Below are 14817 nucleotides of genomic sequence, written 5' to 3'. Positions count from 1 at the left end.
AGAGTTTCCCAAGATAATTTCCCTTAAACTAAAAAAAGTCCCAAGAAATTCCATGAATACTAATGCTGCGTTCTCGCGCTTCGTAAGCCTCCACTAATGCCCTTTCTGGAATATTCCTTGCCTTTGATAGGATTAGAGTTGTGTGTTTAGCAGGATAAAACGAATGAAGCACTTAAAGTGCAAAGGCTGCATTTATGGGCCAGCCTTTACCAGAATTTAAAAGGCGGAAATATCAATTGAGGCTAGAGATCGATTTTAGCACTTCCCCTGATAATTTAAATGACAGAGAGGGAAATTACATAAATCAGTCATGGAGAATGACTTTGTTATGGTGGCAATATTAATCATTTTTAGGTCAAACATGACTTTTAGTGCAGCACAAGTTTTAACACAGACTTGGCTTTGGAAGTGTGATTTTTTTTTTCTTATATATAAAAGGCTGATTCATCAGGATACGATGTAATATATTCATTTATGTTCTAAAGTTAAGGCCCTTTAACAGGACGAAAGATATATATATATACTTAATGATGCTGTGCTATGCACTTACTTATTCCAGCCATTAGCGATGAGTCCAGAAGACATTCCCCAGTCCCATATAAAATATATATCTATTATAGATATGTATACAGATATATATATATACATTTATACTATATATATCTACATATCTTGCAGATAGCTGACCTTTGAATACCTTTGAATAACCTTTGAAGGATCTGTGATGGTGCAATTCCTAGGAATCATATATCTATCTAGATACAGACAGACATATGATTTCTAGGAATTGCACCATCACAGCTCTTTTGAAGATTATTTAAATCAGCTATCTGCAAGAAAGCAAGACGACAATAGTATAAAAATAAAGAAATGTTCATGTTCACTGAATGGCTGCACATTTCTAAGCCGCTCTTTTTGTTCCTTAAGAAGCTTAGAGCAATAAACCCATCCACATGTCATTACCACTTTTGCCTAGTAAGAAAATACTGTTGTTAGCCCCACTTGCTTATTTTGGGCAGTAGTGCTGCCTCTTCCCTGCAGCACTTTGCACTAATGAAAAGGTGTTATGTTAGCTCAGACGAGATGATGGATTGAAAGAACACAACCTCTTGAAAGATCTCTGGCAGGTCTCTGAATAGGGGGAGACAGCCTCTGCTAGTCCGAGGAGAAGAGGCGAGTCTCTGCCAGAAAACAAAAGGCCCAGAGATGTGATTGATGCCGCTGAACCACAATCGCCAGGCAAAACTCAATCTGGATAAACCGCTTGTTGTCTGGCTGGAAGCTCCAATATCAACAATTTTCTGATTGAATCTGGACAAGTGAACACGATAATATCTCGGTATCATTTGCAGAGTGTTTCGTTGTTTTCCAAGGTGCATAAACGTCAGGGAAATTATATTTTGGTTTAGAATTATATTGTTTTTGTTATATAAACGAATCTCAGGACAAATGTAATGACACATCACATTCAATAATGTTTGGAACAATATGGTATGACTGCAACAATCCTTGATCCTTTGTTATGGGAGTCAACTCTCCCCTCTCCTAAAGCACCCTAATTAGTTTTCCAGTGCTGTAACCCACTGGCTGACTCACTGAAATCCCAGTGAAAGTTTGGATTTGGCTGCCTCGCTGCTGAACATTGGCTCATTCACTCCCCCTCCTGACACAACTTGCCAGAAAAGAGTTATTTTCCCTCCCGCAAAACTTTACAAATCAATGGAGAGTGCAAATTATTCACTATCAACCTTGACCAGCTGTTAAAAATGAAGCAGTGGGGGATGAATGCGGAGGCAAGAAAGCAGAGTTTGGTTTAACACACTATATAGAAATGTACTTCTTCTTCATGAACATGAATGACACATTTCTTTTTGAGAATCAGGAAGGCAACACCTCTAACACTGTATTAGAGAAATTATTTTTATTGATTGAATATTATTTGTGATGAATAACAATAGACGAGCAGCAGGGACAAATGGCCAGAGAACACTACGTATGTGTATTTGTTCAGTGAGAGTAAGAACAACGTGCAAATAAAATAAAACTGTATAATTTCTGTAATGATTTTTATTGGTGAAAAAACCGGGAGAGCACAATTGTTCTGTATTTTTTTTAATTTTCAGCAATATTGATTAAAACCTAAGAAAACAAAATAGGAGAACAAGACAAAAACAGTAATGTACCAGAAACAAATATACAATGTACCCTCCTTTTAAATAATGATATGAAACTGTATTCTTGCTCATGGCAAACAACAACGCAACACATACAGTCGGTGAGTGTGATAGCACGGCTTTGTTTGTGGCAATAATGTAATAACAGCTCAACAAGTTTGCATAAATAACATATTTCTGTGTGGCTCATATATTGCTTGATTATAAAGTGACGCTACATTCAAAGGATTTAGGAAGTGAGAAGTGTTTTCCAGCTGATTTCAATCCTTAACTCTGAGCATGCCGTGTGCTGAACGTTGCCATGGCGACCTAGCAAGGTTAAAAGAGAGCCACCATCGTAACATAGACAACTCAGGCTTGAAGATAAACATACATCGCAAACCCACTGATCTCACTTCGTAGTACAGCCCCGCCGGTGAAGTGTGGATATCAGCGACTATTATAAGCAGGAGCAGCTCTTACACTAAGCTTAAAAAATAAGATGTAACACAACAAGTTAGATTTTATTTGTGAGTTTAGAGGTGCTGGTAGGCATTTGTTTGCTGTTTCCCAATATTTCCAGTGTTTCAATGTTTTCATCTAACTCTTGAAAGAGAGAAAATTGGTGTATTTCCCAAAAATGTTGAACTCTTCCTACTAGGCCTATGAATTGAAAGGACGTAGTGTATTCTATGTAAAAGACTTTTAACACAGCCTTTGAAAGTAAAAGCTTCCAAAGCTGTGTCATTTAATGGTCATCACTCAGAGACATGTAAGACTAGAATCTAAAGACTTTAAACGAGCTGTGCTAAATGTGTCACAGACTGATAAGAAGGCCATCACATTAATCCTGATTTAACATACATGTTCAATATAATTCAGCTCCATGCATCCCTGTTTGCAGCTGAAACCACTGAGCGCTCACCCATGATTCATGCCAGTGTAGCGTCTGGCAGCGCGCCACATTAATCGCCAGTGTAATGGGGAGACAGGCCTATTGACCAGTAGTCCAATAGGACAGAGGGGCAGGACATACAAATCAAAGCTGTCCAGCCTCATATTGACCAGACTGTCCGCAAGAAGCCAGATTCATTTTGCTGGGTGACGGGGGAAGGAGACGGGGGCTGAGTGAGGAAGTCACAGGGATTTGATTCAGCTCAGTCCTGCACAAAATAATGCTTGAATATGTATTTAAAGGGCAAGACTCCAATTGGTAGTTTAATCCTTACGTAATCCCCCCACAGTAAACCCGAATTCAGTGTCTAGATATAAGTATATATATATATATATATATATATATATATATATATATATATATATATATATATATATATATATATATACATACATACATAGGGTGTATGTTCAGTGGTGCAGCAGACATGATGAGTGATGAAGGTGTCTGGAGTGTTGACCTGTTCTTCTGTCTTGCTTGTCACTCTCCATTACGGGCTGCCCAGTAGTGAAGAAACATGTTATGTAGAGGGCAGAGTTTACACATTGGTAATGCTCAAAGCATCAGGAGACCTTCCCGAGAGTTGTACATCAGATTATTGCACTTGTTTTGTGCATCAAGTATGCTGTACACTGATGCCCATTAAATCTTCCCCTCAGACCGCTGTGTGACAGGAACAAGTAGAGAGCTTCCTTATTACTGAATTGATCTTACAGTTGAAGCTCCATTCTTCATCTGTTTTTTTGTGATATGCTTTATTGGCAGATGATACATCAGAAATAAATGAACCTCATTCACAGGGGCAGACCTCTCCTCTATAAGCAGTTGTATTTTTCAAATGTTATCACTTCAATAAAGCAGGGAGTGTTGTTGTTTAGTGTCTCTACGGTTCATTGTGGAAATCAAAGACGCAAAGCAGAGAGTTTATTATGAGAGATTATGAAAGTGTTCATTGATAATGATGGGGACTACTTTGTCATTTATTTACCAGCCCAGTTGTTTAAGTACAGGAGTGGGCAGTGACTGTCCCCTTGTGGGCAGAGCAGTGAACATCTTATTAGTGTGTCAAAAAGATGCCATGTCACAGGTTCCCAGTGCTGAACCACAACGTGTCTCACTTTACAAAAGATCAACTACAACGTGAAAGGTGAAATATTATTAATGGTAAAATGTCATCAGTCCGTTTCTCAAAGTCTAAAGTGATGCATTTAAATCTCTTGTTTTTTTCAGTCCAAAACCCAAAGATATTCAGTTTACTATTATATAAAACAGAAAGAAGCACATTTGAAAAGCTGAAAACAACATTTTCTGCTATTTTTTACTTCCGTTAACGATTAATTGATTTATCTAATCGACTAATCGTTGCGGCTCTAATTTTTAGTCAAACTTGTAAAACTGTAAATATTTTGCAAAGTGTTTAAATATACATTATTTGGCTGCAATGGGCCAAAATGCAACTGAGTTAATGGTTATGAAGCAAAAAAGTCCACTTGACACTGACAGTGAGCACAAGTACAGGACCAGTATTATTTAAAAGTTTACCTGGCAACAGCTGCAGTAATCCTCCCCACACAGATACCTTCTCATCTTCATGACGAGGCTGAATAACGTTTACTGTCTCTTTATAAACCACCTTCTCTTTGGTAAAGGTTGTGAATGTAGGAGCTTGTGATGCGGACGCACGCGCAGCCTGTTATCGACCGGAGGACTTAGATTATTGACAACATGTCACGCGACTGTGATGCAGACGACACGCAGGAGCAACCGGGGCGACACCAAAACATCAGTAAGCCTTTAACATATTTTACCGTGCGTTGTTTGTTTCCTCTACCAAATGAAAAGGCATATTACGCGTTTCCTGTCAGGGCATATCACAGCGTTTCTTTTATTTATTTCACGCTATCGTTGCTATTTAATGTTGGCCTGTAGCGATGACAGTGGTGTAGGATGTGCGACAGACTCACATCACTATTTATTTACTGCGTCTTTACTATCGCTTTTACCTTACAGGCTATAGTGACCATATGGATTCCCTTATCTGAGCCTGTGTTGTGGGAAGATTATTGAATAAGTAGGTTACAGCAGGCGATCTAATGATCTATAGCAGGTCTGATTGTGGATAGTCTATTCAGTGTCAGTGCATCTATACAGACTTCAGCGTCTAATTTATGGGAAGTGTTGATTTGATTGATTAATAAATAGATAGAGGTTTCTAAAGGCACAGTAGTGCACATGTAGCACAATAAACCACCATACTGTATATGGTAACAGCATAAACAACAGTACAGCATTCAGTGCACAGCAAGGACAGATACGAAAGAGTCACTTACTCATCTCTAGGGGAGAGTAATTCATGCCTTTTGGGTATCAGGCAGAGCCAAGCTTTAATCATAATGGGCCAGAGTCGTCAAATAAGTTGACTTCAGAAAATGTTGTTAAAAGACACAAAATGATGCATTTCCATCACTTGTGTAGTCTCCCTCCCTCTCTTCCTTTCTCACAGGTGAATAGTTGGTGTTGATGAGTGATCGCTTCAGACGGAAGACGGTGCCTTCAGATGCTCATGGAGAACTGTAAACAAGATTACACAGAAGGGACCACTCAACCTACTCTTTGAAGGATAAAAGTCTGGTCTTATGAAGACACTCAGTCTTTCCCACAGCTGTGTGCTGTGCTGTAAGTATTATGTTATATGAGAACATGTACAGTATTTATTTTAGGCCTTCCACTAAAAAATATTTTCATATCTGCTAATTATTTTCTAGATTAATTACTTATCTTCTATAAAATGCCGATCACAATTCCCCAAAGCCCAAGGAGAGGGCTTCAAAACTGGCAGGCACTGAGACAGCAGCTGTAAAACAGTTCAATACAAATGGTGTTTCATTTTGTTCTGTATCTGAGATCCATCCCCCAAAACTGAATAAGCGTATTTTGAACTGGGTTTTGATTGACCCGAAACATAACATACGTCACTATGTAGGATAACACACGGTACATTTTTTGACTTGCATATAAAGTTCAGTTGTTTTGCTTGAAAAATATATATATTTGCACTTGCATATCCCATATATAAAATGTTAAATATTTAAAAACACAAGGGTTCATCGATTGTCTTCATTTGACTAACTAGTAGAACCATCTAATTGTTTGAGTTCAAATAGTATTTATATCATTTAGCAATGAATGTTATATAAAGATAAAAAACAAACAGTCTTTGAATCATCATGGGTCTTTTATGTCGGGAGGGGGAAAGTTTCAGTTCACTCTGTCAGCTTCCTACGATGACATTGAAATCCAGTGTAAATCTGTCTCTGGGTTTTCTATCCCCGCTCTGAAGAAAGGTCCAGCTGGGAGGTGAGGGTGCTGAGGCAGAGCTATGGGCTGCGGGGGGAGCAGGACTGATGCTCTGGAGCCTCGATACCTGGAGAGCTGGACCAAGGAGACGGAGTCGACGTGGCTGACCAGCACAGACACTGACATCCCCCTGTCGTCCATCCAGAGCATCCCCTCTGACAACTCTGAGGCTGGCTTCACTTCTGAGAAAACAATCAGCCCTGGTAAGAAGAATGAATTACAGCTGAGTGGATGGCTACATAAATACTTAATTAACCAGGAACAGGCAGTAATTTAACTGCTAATCAAATGAATAATACATTTATGGTTGTATGAATTAGTGCTTAATCAGGTTCCCACTGCATGCGGTATATTTGCAATTCCAATCTTGTGTTTTCTCGTTGACATTCATCATTGTTCATCACTGGATTATCAATGAGTTGGCTGCTTTACACTCTTAACATCCAAGTGAAGTGTGACACCTATGTGTTAGTCTATCTGCGTTTCTCTGTGGGAACAATCCTCCTGACTATTTATAAACCTTTTTACTTTTAGGATTCAGTTAGTCACCACAGACAGCTCAGAAACATCCCATTCTACCGTTCTTCTTCTTATTGTGCTCTAAATTGCGCCTGCGTTTCCTTTGAAGCCAGGAGGAAATTAATCAGTTAATGGACATAATGGGCCACAACAAAAGCCACTGTGCTGAGACAGGACGCTGAGACAGGACGCTGAGACAGGACTTGGCTCTCCTGGCAGCAGATCCAGCTGTTGGTGAATGCAGGCCGAGGAGCCTTGATGTAATTGTGAAGATAAATTCAGTTAAGGTCCACTCTGTGGAGATATAACCCATCCAGAATTGGCAGAGTGAATCGGCAGCTGGCAACCAGAAAGATTGTTTCAAACAGTGGTGCCACAATAATGTAACATACATGTGCATCTGTAATATATGGGGATGTTTTTTGTACAGGACTGTCAGCGCCAACCTGTGACTAATGCTGTTTCATCTACAAATAACCCACTGCTACACTACATGAGTCATAAACAGTGTGATGTCATAACAGTTACACTGGCAGGGCTGGACTCACAGATACGTTTGTTATGTAAGCTGAACGAGTGCATTACACATTTATAATTAACAATCATCCTCTTTATTGTAGAGATCCAGTAAGAATGAATCAGATTGTTATTATTTACTGCATGTCTTCAGCCGTTTATATGTTTGCTTTTCTGCTAAAATATGTGTTGTTATCTGATTGTAACGAGGATGTCGTTTGGATGTCCCTACTCTTCATACACCTATGAATGACGAACAGGAAAGTACATGTTGAGGGTTTTGAAACAAGCTTCCACAGAGCTGAAGTTTTGTTTTGTTCCAGTTCCAGATTTCTTCGAGGACGGCCTCCCTCTTCCTGCGCAGGCTTACCTAAAGGTCTGCTCAGCCGTGTCTGAAGCCAGTCTGAGCGACGTGAAACCCAGCAGCCCCCCTGCAATACTGGGCTCTCCACCCAAGGAGGCGGTGTTACTGTCCTCTGGCACCACAGTGCAGCGCAGAAGTGTTCTGCACACTGAAGAGATTGTAAGACTCTTCCCCAATTTACAATATATCAAAGCACCTTTTCTTTTCGATTCATTTGTCGAGTACAAGTAATGTCTTGTGGTAGAACTATTATAGTTAAGGTGTGAAGAATCGAACCAGTATCTTTGTTTTTTTTATTTTCCTGCTGAAAATAAGAGAAATAATTGATAAGTAGATTTACAGAAAAGTAAACAGCAACTATGACAGTCAAATAATTATTTTACTAATTTTTTTATGCAAACATTTTCTGGTTCCAGCTTCTCAAATGGTAGAATTGTGATTGAGAATATAATGTGCAGATTGATCGATAATAACAATAGCGTTAGCTGCAGAGTAACATCGTCGTTATTTTTGGCGAGTACCTCACTTAATTAAAAAACATTACGTAGCGAAAATGCCACAATCTCAACAAACTTCTCAGCAAACTCAGTACTGTATTTATATTTATATAACATCCCATCTTTCATTCATTCACCAGACTAAATGGCAGGACAATCGGATGTCAACCAAGCAGGTGACCATCACAGTGACGCAGAGCATCCATCAGGTGGACAAGAACGGGAAGGTGAAGAAGTCGCTCACCACCTACGAGGTTATGAAACCCGTGGAAAGCCTCAAACAGGTGGTCACAGAAAACACTTGAGTGCAGAGGAGACTGGAAGAAGCCAAAGAGAAAGGCACGGAGATCACTGTGAAACACGTGAACTGATGAAAGCACACGAGGGATGAGACTCTAAAGTGAAACACTTGCGATTGTCATTATGAAAACGTGGCTTATTTTCTTGAAAAGGTTTAACTAGGCTGTAATTAATATGGTAAGATGTTCTTCTATGGTGCCTGTTACAACAATGTCTTATTGTACCGTCTTAAAGACGACGTACAACGGTAGGTTAGGCAGAGAAAATACAAAACATGACATTTTACAGTGCAGTATCAGACCAAAACATAAATGAAGAATTCAGAGTATATCACAGAAGACAGGAAATTATATTTATTATAATTATTTGGCATTTTGAATTGATCAAGAATCTAAAAAGCCTTCTCACCCCTACTTCAAGACGCTTTGGGGATAAATGTGATTTATTATTATTTTCCATTATTGAATATTCACAAACTTTGTATATAGTTTTGTTATTTGACATTGATACACAACATGTAGATGCTGCTGTGCTACAATCTGTATGGCTCAGGAAACTGAAACTGATTGTGATGATTGCACTATTTACAGTGAAGCCTGGACAGGAGTTTGTGAAGACAACGTAAAACATTGTCTTTCTACGTCGTGTCGTTTTGCACTAAACAGTGTTACACTTTCTTATTTAGTCATTTGTGTTTTCTAATGACAATAAATTAAACAAAAACATTTATGGTCCTTCTTTTATATATATATATATATATATTTCTTTTTTTATATTATATAATATATATATATATAAAATATATAAAAAAAGAAATATATATATATATATATATTTCTTTTTTTATATTATATATATATATATATATATATATATATATATATATATATATATATATATATATATATATATATATATATATATGAATCACAAGCTGTATATATTTCCACGTTCAAGGAATTTACTGACAAACATTGGATAAACACAGTACACATTATATTTAGCATGTAGGATTGAATCTCCTCTGGCAGCTCGCATTTTTGTGAGCAGAGTTTCTAAGTAGTCTTTGGGGAACGAGGTCAGCTTTGCGTTGAGAGAGTGTGGATCTGTTTTTGATGGTCGTAATGCATTTGTTCTGATCGGAACAATGGCTCCTCCTTCTCCATCCACTCCTCCACACAGAAGTCTGGGAAGAAGAAACGGATTTCTCTTTCTGCCGACTCAACAGAATCTGGAGAGAATGGATTGAAAATATGACAATTTTAAAGACCTGGTCAGCAGTGTGTGATGTGACGGCCCATGTGATAATGCATGGCCTATCATACAGTATGAAGCCCTGAGGAGTCTCGTACCCTTTTTCCCACCAAAATAAGGATGGACAGTATATGCAGGGTTTTTTTAAACACAGAAGAAACCTAAAAAAAAAAAGCCGATATACAGTACCAGTCAAAAGTTTGGACACACCTTCTCGTGTGTCCAAACCTTTGACTGGTACTGTACTCCTTTCCCAAGTATATGCCTTTCTGTTTTTTTTCTAGTGTCACGTTTGACAGCATCGACAAGGCAGAAAGCAGGGTTAGCAAACAGTAGAAAGCAGTTACACTGGTTATTTCATTGTTCTTTTGTTTTGACTCATAAAGACAGTTTTGATGAGGGGGTCGCGTTTCAATGAAGCGTATTATCATGATTAGCGAGTTAAATTACCGTTTCTGATAATAGAGTCAGGTGGCTTTAAGGAGAGGGTATTAATTGTATGTTTTGTAGGTTGATAAATTATAATAAAGTTCCTGTTGATTTTATTAAGTAGACCTCAACGCACGTCACCGGAAAAGGGGTGTAAATTAGCGCGTCGGCCCAGATCTCATGTTTACATCTCCGCCAATCAGAGCTTGAGCCGATAAATACCATGACAACAGCAGAGTCATTTGTCCCGGGAATGAATGCTGATTGTAATCTTTCCCACTGACGACAAAAGCCAGATATTAGTGGGGCTTTGTTCGCATGACACTCAACATTCTTCCTACCTGAGCCGTGAGTTGTGTTTCGTGTGTCTGTGAGTCCAAACTGGGCTCTGATAGAAGCAGGCGAGGTGTATCTGGCTCTGAAAACTTTGGTGGGCCCCATCAGTTCTCTCCAGTGACGTATGGCGTCCTCTCTGGCCAAAAGGTACGCTCTCATCGGACCGCTGCGGGTAAAGAATTCAACAGCAGTTTGAATTGTCAAATATTACGCCAGGTAAGCTTATTACAAAACCATACGCTGCTCTGTGTGGCTGTAACACACATTTGATTTTAAACACTGGATGCTTTCCCTGCTTCAACAGAGAGCCCAAAATTGACACCTCATACAAATCCAATCTATCCACTCCAGAACCTCGTGGGGAGAGCGCACGGCCATGAATACATATTGGTTTCTCAGTTTTGGCTAAACAATGCCGAGTGGAGCCGTTTGGAAGTCGAATGGCGGATGTTATGAGGAGGCTTCTTAATGTCTCCAATAACAGGAGACAACGTGTTTACAAGCAGCTTTTGCAATCCAGAGGGGCCCATGTGGAGCTATTGTGAGCGGACTACATGGTAATTGTCAGACAATCGCTCCTGGACTGTCGTCCGCTGATAATTGAAACTCCTATTGAGAAGTTTCAGAAAATGATTCATTGGTGACTTGCTGAGTATAAAAGTGGAGCACCAGAAGCTGACGTGTGCTTTGTCTGTCAGCCCTGTGGGTGATGCGGTACGGAAATGTCTCCATTATTCCACTTCAAACACATCAGACAACATTTATCAAAAGTAATTCATTCAATGGTTTAAATGTACATGTATGAAGGCTCACCTTGACATGAATTCAACAAGTCTTTGGTAGAAGAATCGCCCTAAGAAGCAAACAAAAGAGCTTTAACAGTTTTCAACTCTAAATAGCTTTAAAAACTATTTAACTGTGTTAAACTGTTCGTCACGCTCCGGGTTTAGTGAAATAAATGTTTTAGTTAGCTTTGTTTTGACCTCTCAGTGTGTGGAGCGCCATACATTAAAGGATGAATCACGCGTTTTAAACTACATACAGTGGTGCAATAACACAGTTTATTATTAATAATCTAAATCTGCACAGTAACTAAAGCTGTCATATAAATGTACAATATTTACCTCTGAAATGTAGTAGAGTAGAAGTATAAAGTAAATACTTGAAATGCTTAAGTACAGTACTTGAGTCAATGCACTGTTCCACCACTGCCTACATACAGTACCTGCTGGCTCAAATCTTTGCTCAGATGGAATCACTACAGCAGCACTTTGTGCATTGAAATAAATGTGAAAGCAGATGAGTTTCGTCCGCACCTGAATGTTCAGCGTAAAACCTCTCAGAGTCCTGTCGCCTCCACGCAAGATCTTTGCATCGAACAATCACAAAGTTGTTGTCCAGGATTCTCTGATGAAGAGCCTGAAAGACAAAAAAAGTAGTTTTTTACTTTTATGTGCCATACTGTAGCTGATGACGATCAATAAACTACATCTAAATACGTTTTGATCAAAACTACATATCGGGTATGGTGTGCAGATTTCTTTCAAAAAAAGAGTAGAAGAAAAAAAAAGAACACAATAAATTAAGACTGACAACAAGTGGTGCACTTTCTGGGGCTTTAAAAGGGGAAATTTGACTGATATTTTATGATCGACACCGCTTTCATGACTTAGAGGTCACGGGGCTTGTGACTAGCCTCTTCCAAAGTCTAAATCTCATGGAAAAACTAAACCAGGCACATAGAAAAACCTCAACGTGTTAATCATTTACATGATATATATCAGTCAAATTGTGGAATTCTTTACTTTTTTTATTTTATTGTATTGATCAAAAAATTGGACAGTTGTGCATATTTTTTGTTTTGTCGAAGAAAACAAAAAAAGGATGTTACAGAGTTTTGGCATGAACATCTATTTGTATTTATTTTGAGAAGGAGGAAGCCAATATAACATGCAGAGGCCAACATGTTTATCTGTATCACTGCTCGCTCTGGAAGACTCAAATAAAATAAAATAAAATAAAATGTATTTGTATAGCTCAATATCACAAATTATACATTTGTCTCAGTGTGCTTTACAGACTGTACAGATTACAAGGTTACTCACGAGACAGTAGTTCGTTAAAGTTAAAGATATGGATAAAATATATCAAGTAGTAGTATAAGTGAATAAGTTTGGAGACAGTCTAAAGAAGTTAAAGTAACACTCACCTCCAACATCACAGGATGAGCGACAGCATCTGGTTTGATGACCGCCAGGGTGAGCTGCAGCACTTTGGATAGGCGACGAGCTGATAGTAACATTATCTGCAGAGAAGTCAGAAACCATAATTAATCATATAAGTTAGTGTGTCTACAATTAGTTTAGCTAATGTAGTGTTAGCTAACGGTTGATACGCAGCTTCAAACCAAAATGTAGTGTTATTAACATAATCATCATAATAACATATTTTGTTAGTTAAGCTGCTGCTGCTGATGAACGTCAACAAAAACTAAACTGTTCAAGTTCATACATGTTCCTCGCGCATTAGCTCCAGATAATGTTTACCCACCTCTGTTCCAAAACTGTCAGTTTGAAGAGGAGATCAAAGCAACGGGTGCCGCCATATTGTCGCAAATACAAACTCGTTACTTTAAAATTAAGTTTCCACTCAATGGCTGTAAGTGCAGATATTTGTTATGTTGTTTATGTTTCTACGTACTGTAATATTAACTTGATTTAAACGTTTATATGCAAATATTCGCTGAATGACTCCTCGCCACCGGTTAGTCCGCTCGTTAATACCGTCCCCAGAAACTAAACCAGCACACCATGTTCCCACTGCGGAGGTGGCACCAAACTCATTATAAACCATTATGAGTTAATATTCAGTTAATAACTGTAAAGAGTGAAATTAAAATTAAACTCAGTTAGAAGAATTAACCAGCAGTATTTTTTAACTTGAGCTTGTATGAATGGAAGAACCTGTTTATGTTGTGCATATAACTTTATGTTCTTAATTAACTTTATGTTTATCATGATCCATGGCCCAGCTTAAATCCTTTAGGACATACTCTCTTTACTGTAAACTATAAAAAGATGGACCTTGCACAATGGCACTGCCCCAAAGTAGATTCCTTCCATATGCTTGAATTTAAAGTTAAATAAGTCTCTCTCCGCTGCACTGACCTGACACCCACCTCTGCCATGTCACTGTTCACCAAATAAAAAAAAGCAGAAATTCCTTTATCCCCGGTCAAAAAGACTGATGATTGTGGTTATTTGTTTGTCTTATCCCTGTTAGATAATAATACATTACATTACATTATTACATTGGTGACCATGCCTTGATCGAGGGTGCTCCATGTGTTTGTTCCGCATCCATTTTAGAGTTTAAGTTAGCTTTAGGACAGAGATCAAATAAAAACAAATCATAATCACAACACTCAACATGCTCAAATGTTTTTTAATGATCCTTTTATCAAATAAAATAGCCTTCTTTTGCCATTTTATATCCCATTGAATCAGCCTTTGAATAAAAACAATATGAAAGTCGAAATATGATTCTTGGAAGAAAAAACAATTAATGCAATTGTTGCTTTCTAATATCCTCTTTAAATATAAAATACAACCAAATTAAAGAATCACAGAGCTTCTGAGATGACCCTTCCGATGCAAGCAGGGTGTCTTGACAAAACTGTAAGTGTAGTGAAGTGTAAATGTACATTATGGTTGGACCATTGATGAATAGATGCCCACTCGTAGCTGACAGTCTCTGGGGAGAGACAGCTACAAGCAGGGAATGTCATCAATGTGGGAGATCAGACATACAGTGTGAGTTACAAACACGGAGCATATTCCAGCAATGCAAAATGGCCCCACCCTTGAAAAGAGGTTGTGAGTGTGTGTGGGGTTTGACATTCAGACAGAGAAAGAATAGGAGGGAAGAAAAGGGGGATGGATGTCCCACATAGGTTTCTCCCACCTGTCCATGTCATGTGACTTGGGGTGATACCACAGCTGTTACCGCCCATGAGGGGGATGGAGAGGGCGAGAGGAGGTGTTTGGTGGGTGAGGGGTTGAATGGATATAGCATAAAAAACCTATGTACCTATATGCAAACTTTTAACTGAATTATTATTATACACTGTTCAATTAT

General features: G+C 38.5%; 2 protein-coding genes across 5 annotated transcripts in view; one reads left to right on the top strand and one right to left on the bottom strand.

The window, feature by feature from the left end:
• Nucleotides 1-9388, top strand: part of baalcb (BAALC binder of MAP3K1 and KLF4 b) — a 36461-nt gene extending 27073 nt beyond the window's left edge. Inside the window, exons 2-6 of one of the 4 annotated variants that reach the window (XM_029425639.1) lie at nucleotides 4758-4894; nucleotides 5584-5784; nucleotides 6449-6668; nucleotides 7824-8023; nucleotides 8502-9388. In XM_029425639.1, the coding sequence (XP_029281499.1) occupies nucleotides 6488-6668; nucleotides 7824-8023; nucleotides 8502-8666 (546 nt within the window). In that variant the 5' untranslated portion in view covers nucleotides 4758-4894; nucleotides 5584-5784; nucleotides 6449-6487 and the 3' untranslated portion in view covers nucleotides 8667-9388. Of the gene's footprint in view, nucleotides 1-4541; nucleotides 4895-5583; nucleotides 5785-6448; nucleotides 6669-7823; nucleotides 8024-8501 lie in introns of those variants that run through there. The other 3 variants (XM_029425641.1, XM_029425640.1, XM_029425637.1) reach the window with 3 other exon arrangements.
• Nucleotides 9389-9582: 194 nt separating this feature from the next.
• Nucleotides 9583-13484, bottom strand: nme6 (NME/NM23 nucleoside diphosphate kinase 6). Its single transcript, XM_029425457.1, has 6 exons — nucleotides 13231-13484; nucleotides 12890-12985; nucleotides 11997-12099; nucleotides 11494-11533; nucleotides 10686-10846; nucleotides 9583-9892 (listed from the first exon to the last, which is right to left on the bottom strand). The coding sequence occupies exons 2-6, from the start codon at nucleotides 12980-12982 to the stop codon at nucleotides 9741-9743; spliced, it is 549 nt and encodes a 182-aa protein (XP_029281317.1). The 5' UTR covers nucleotides 12983-12985; nucleotides 13231-13484; the 3' UTR covers nucleotides 9583-9740.
• Nucleotides 13485-14817: the final 1333 nt, after the last annotated feature.

This window comes from Cottoperca gobio, chromosome 24 (genome assembly GCF_900634415.1).
Source record: "Cottoperca gobio chromosome 24, fCotGob3.1, whole genome shotgun sequence".
Taxonomy (NCBI): Eukaryota; Metazoa; Chordata; class Actinopteri; order Perciformes; family Bovichtidae; genus Cottoperca; species Cottoperca gobio.
Note: the sequence above shows the minus strand (reverse complement) of the source record. Positions and strands in the feature narration are given on the sequence as shown.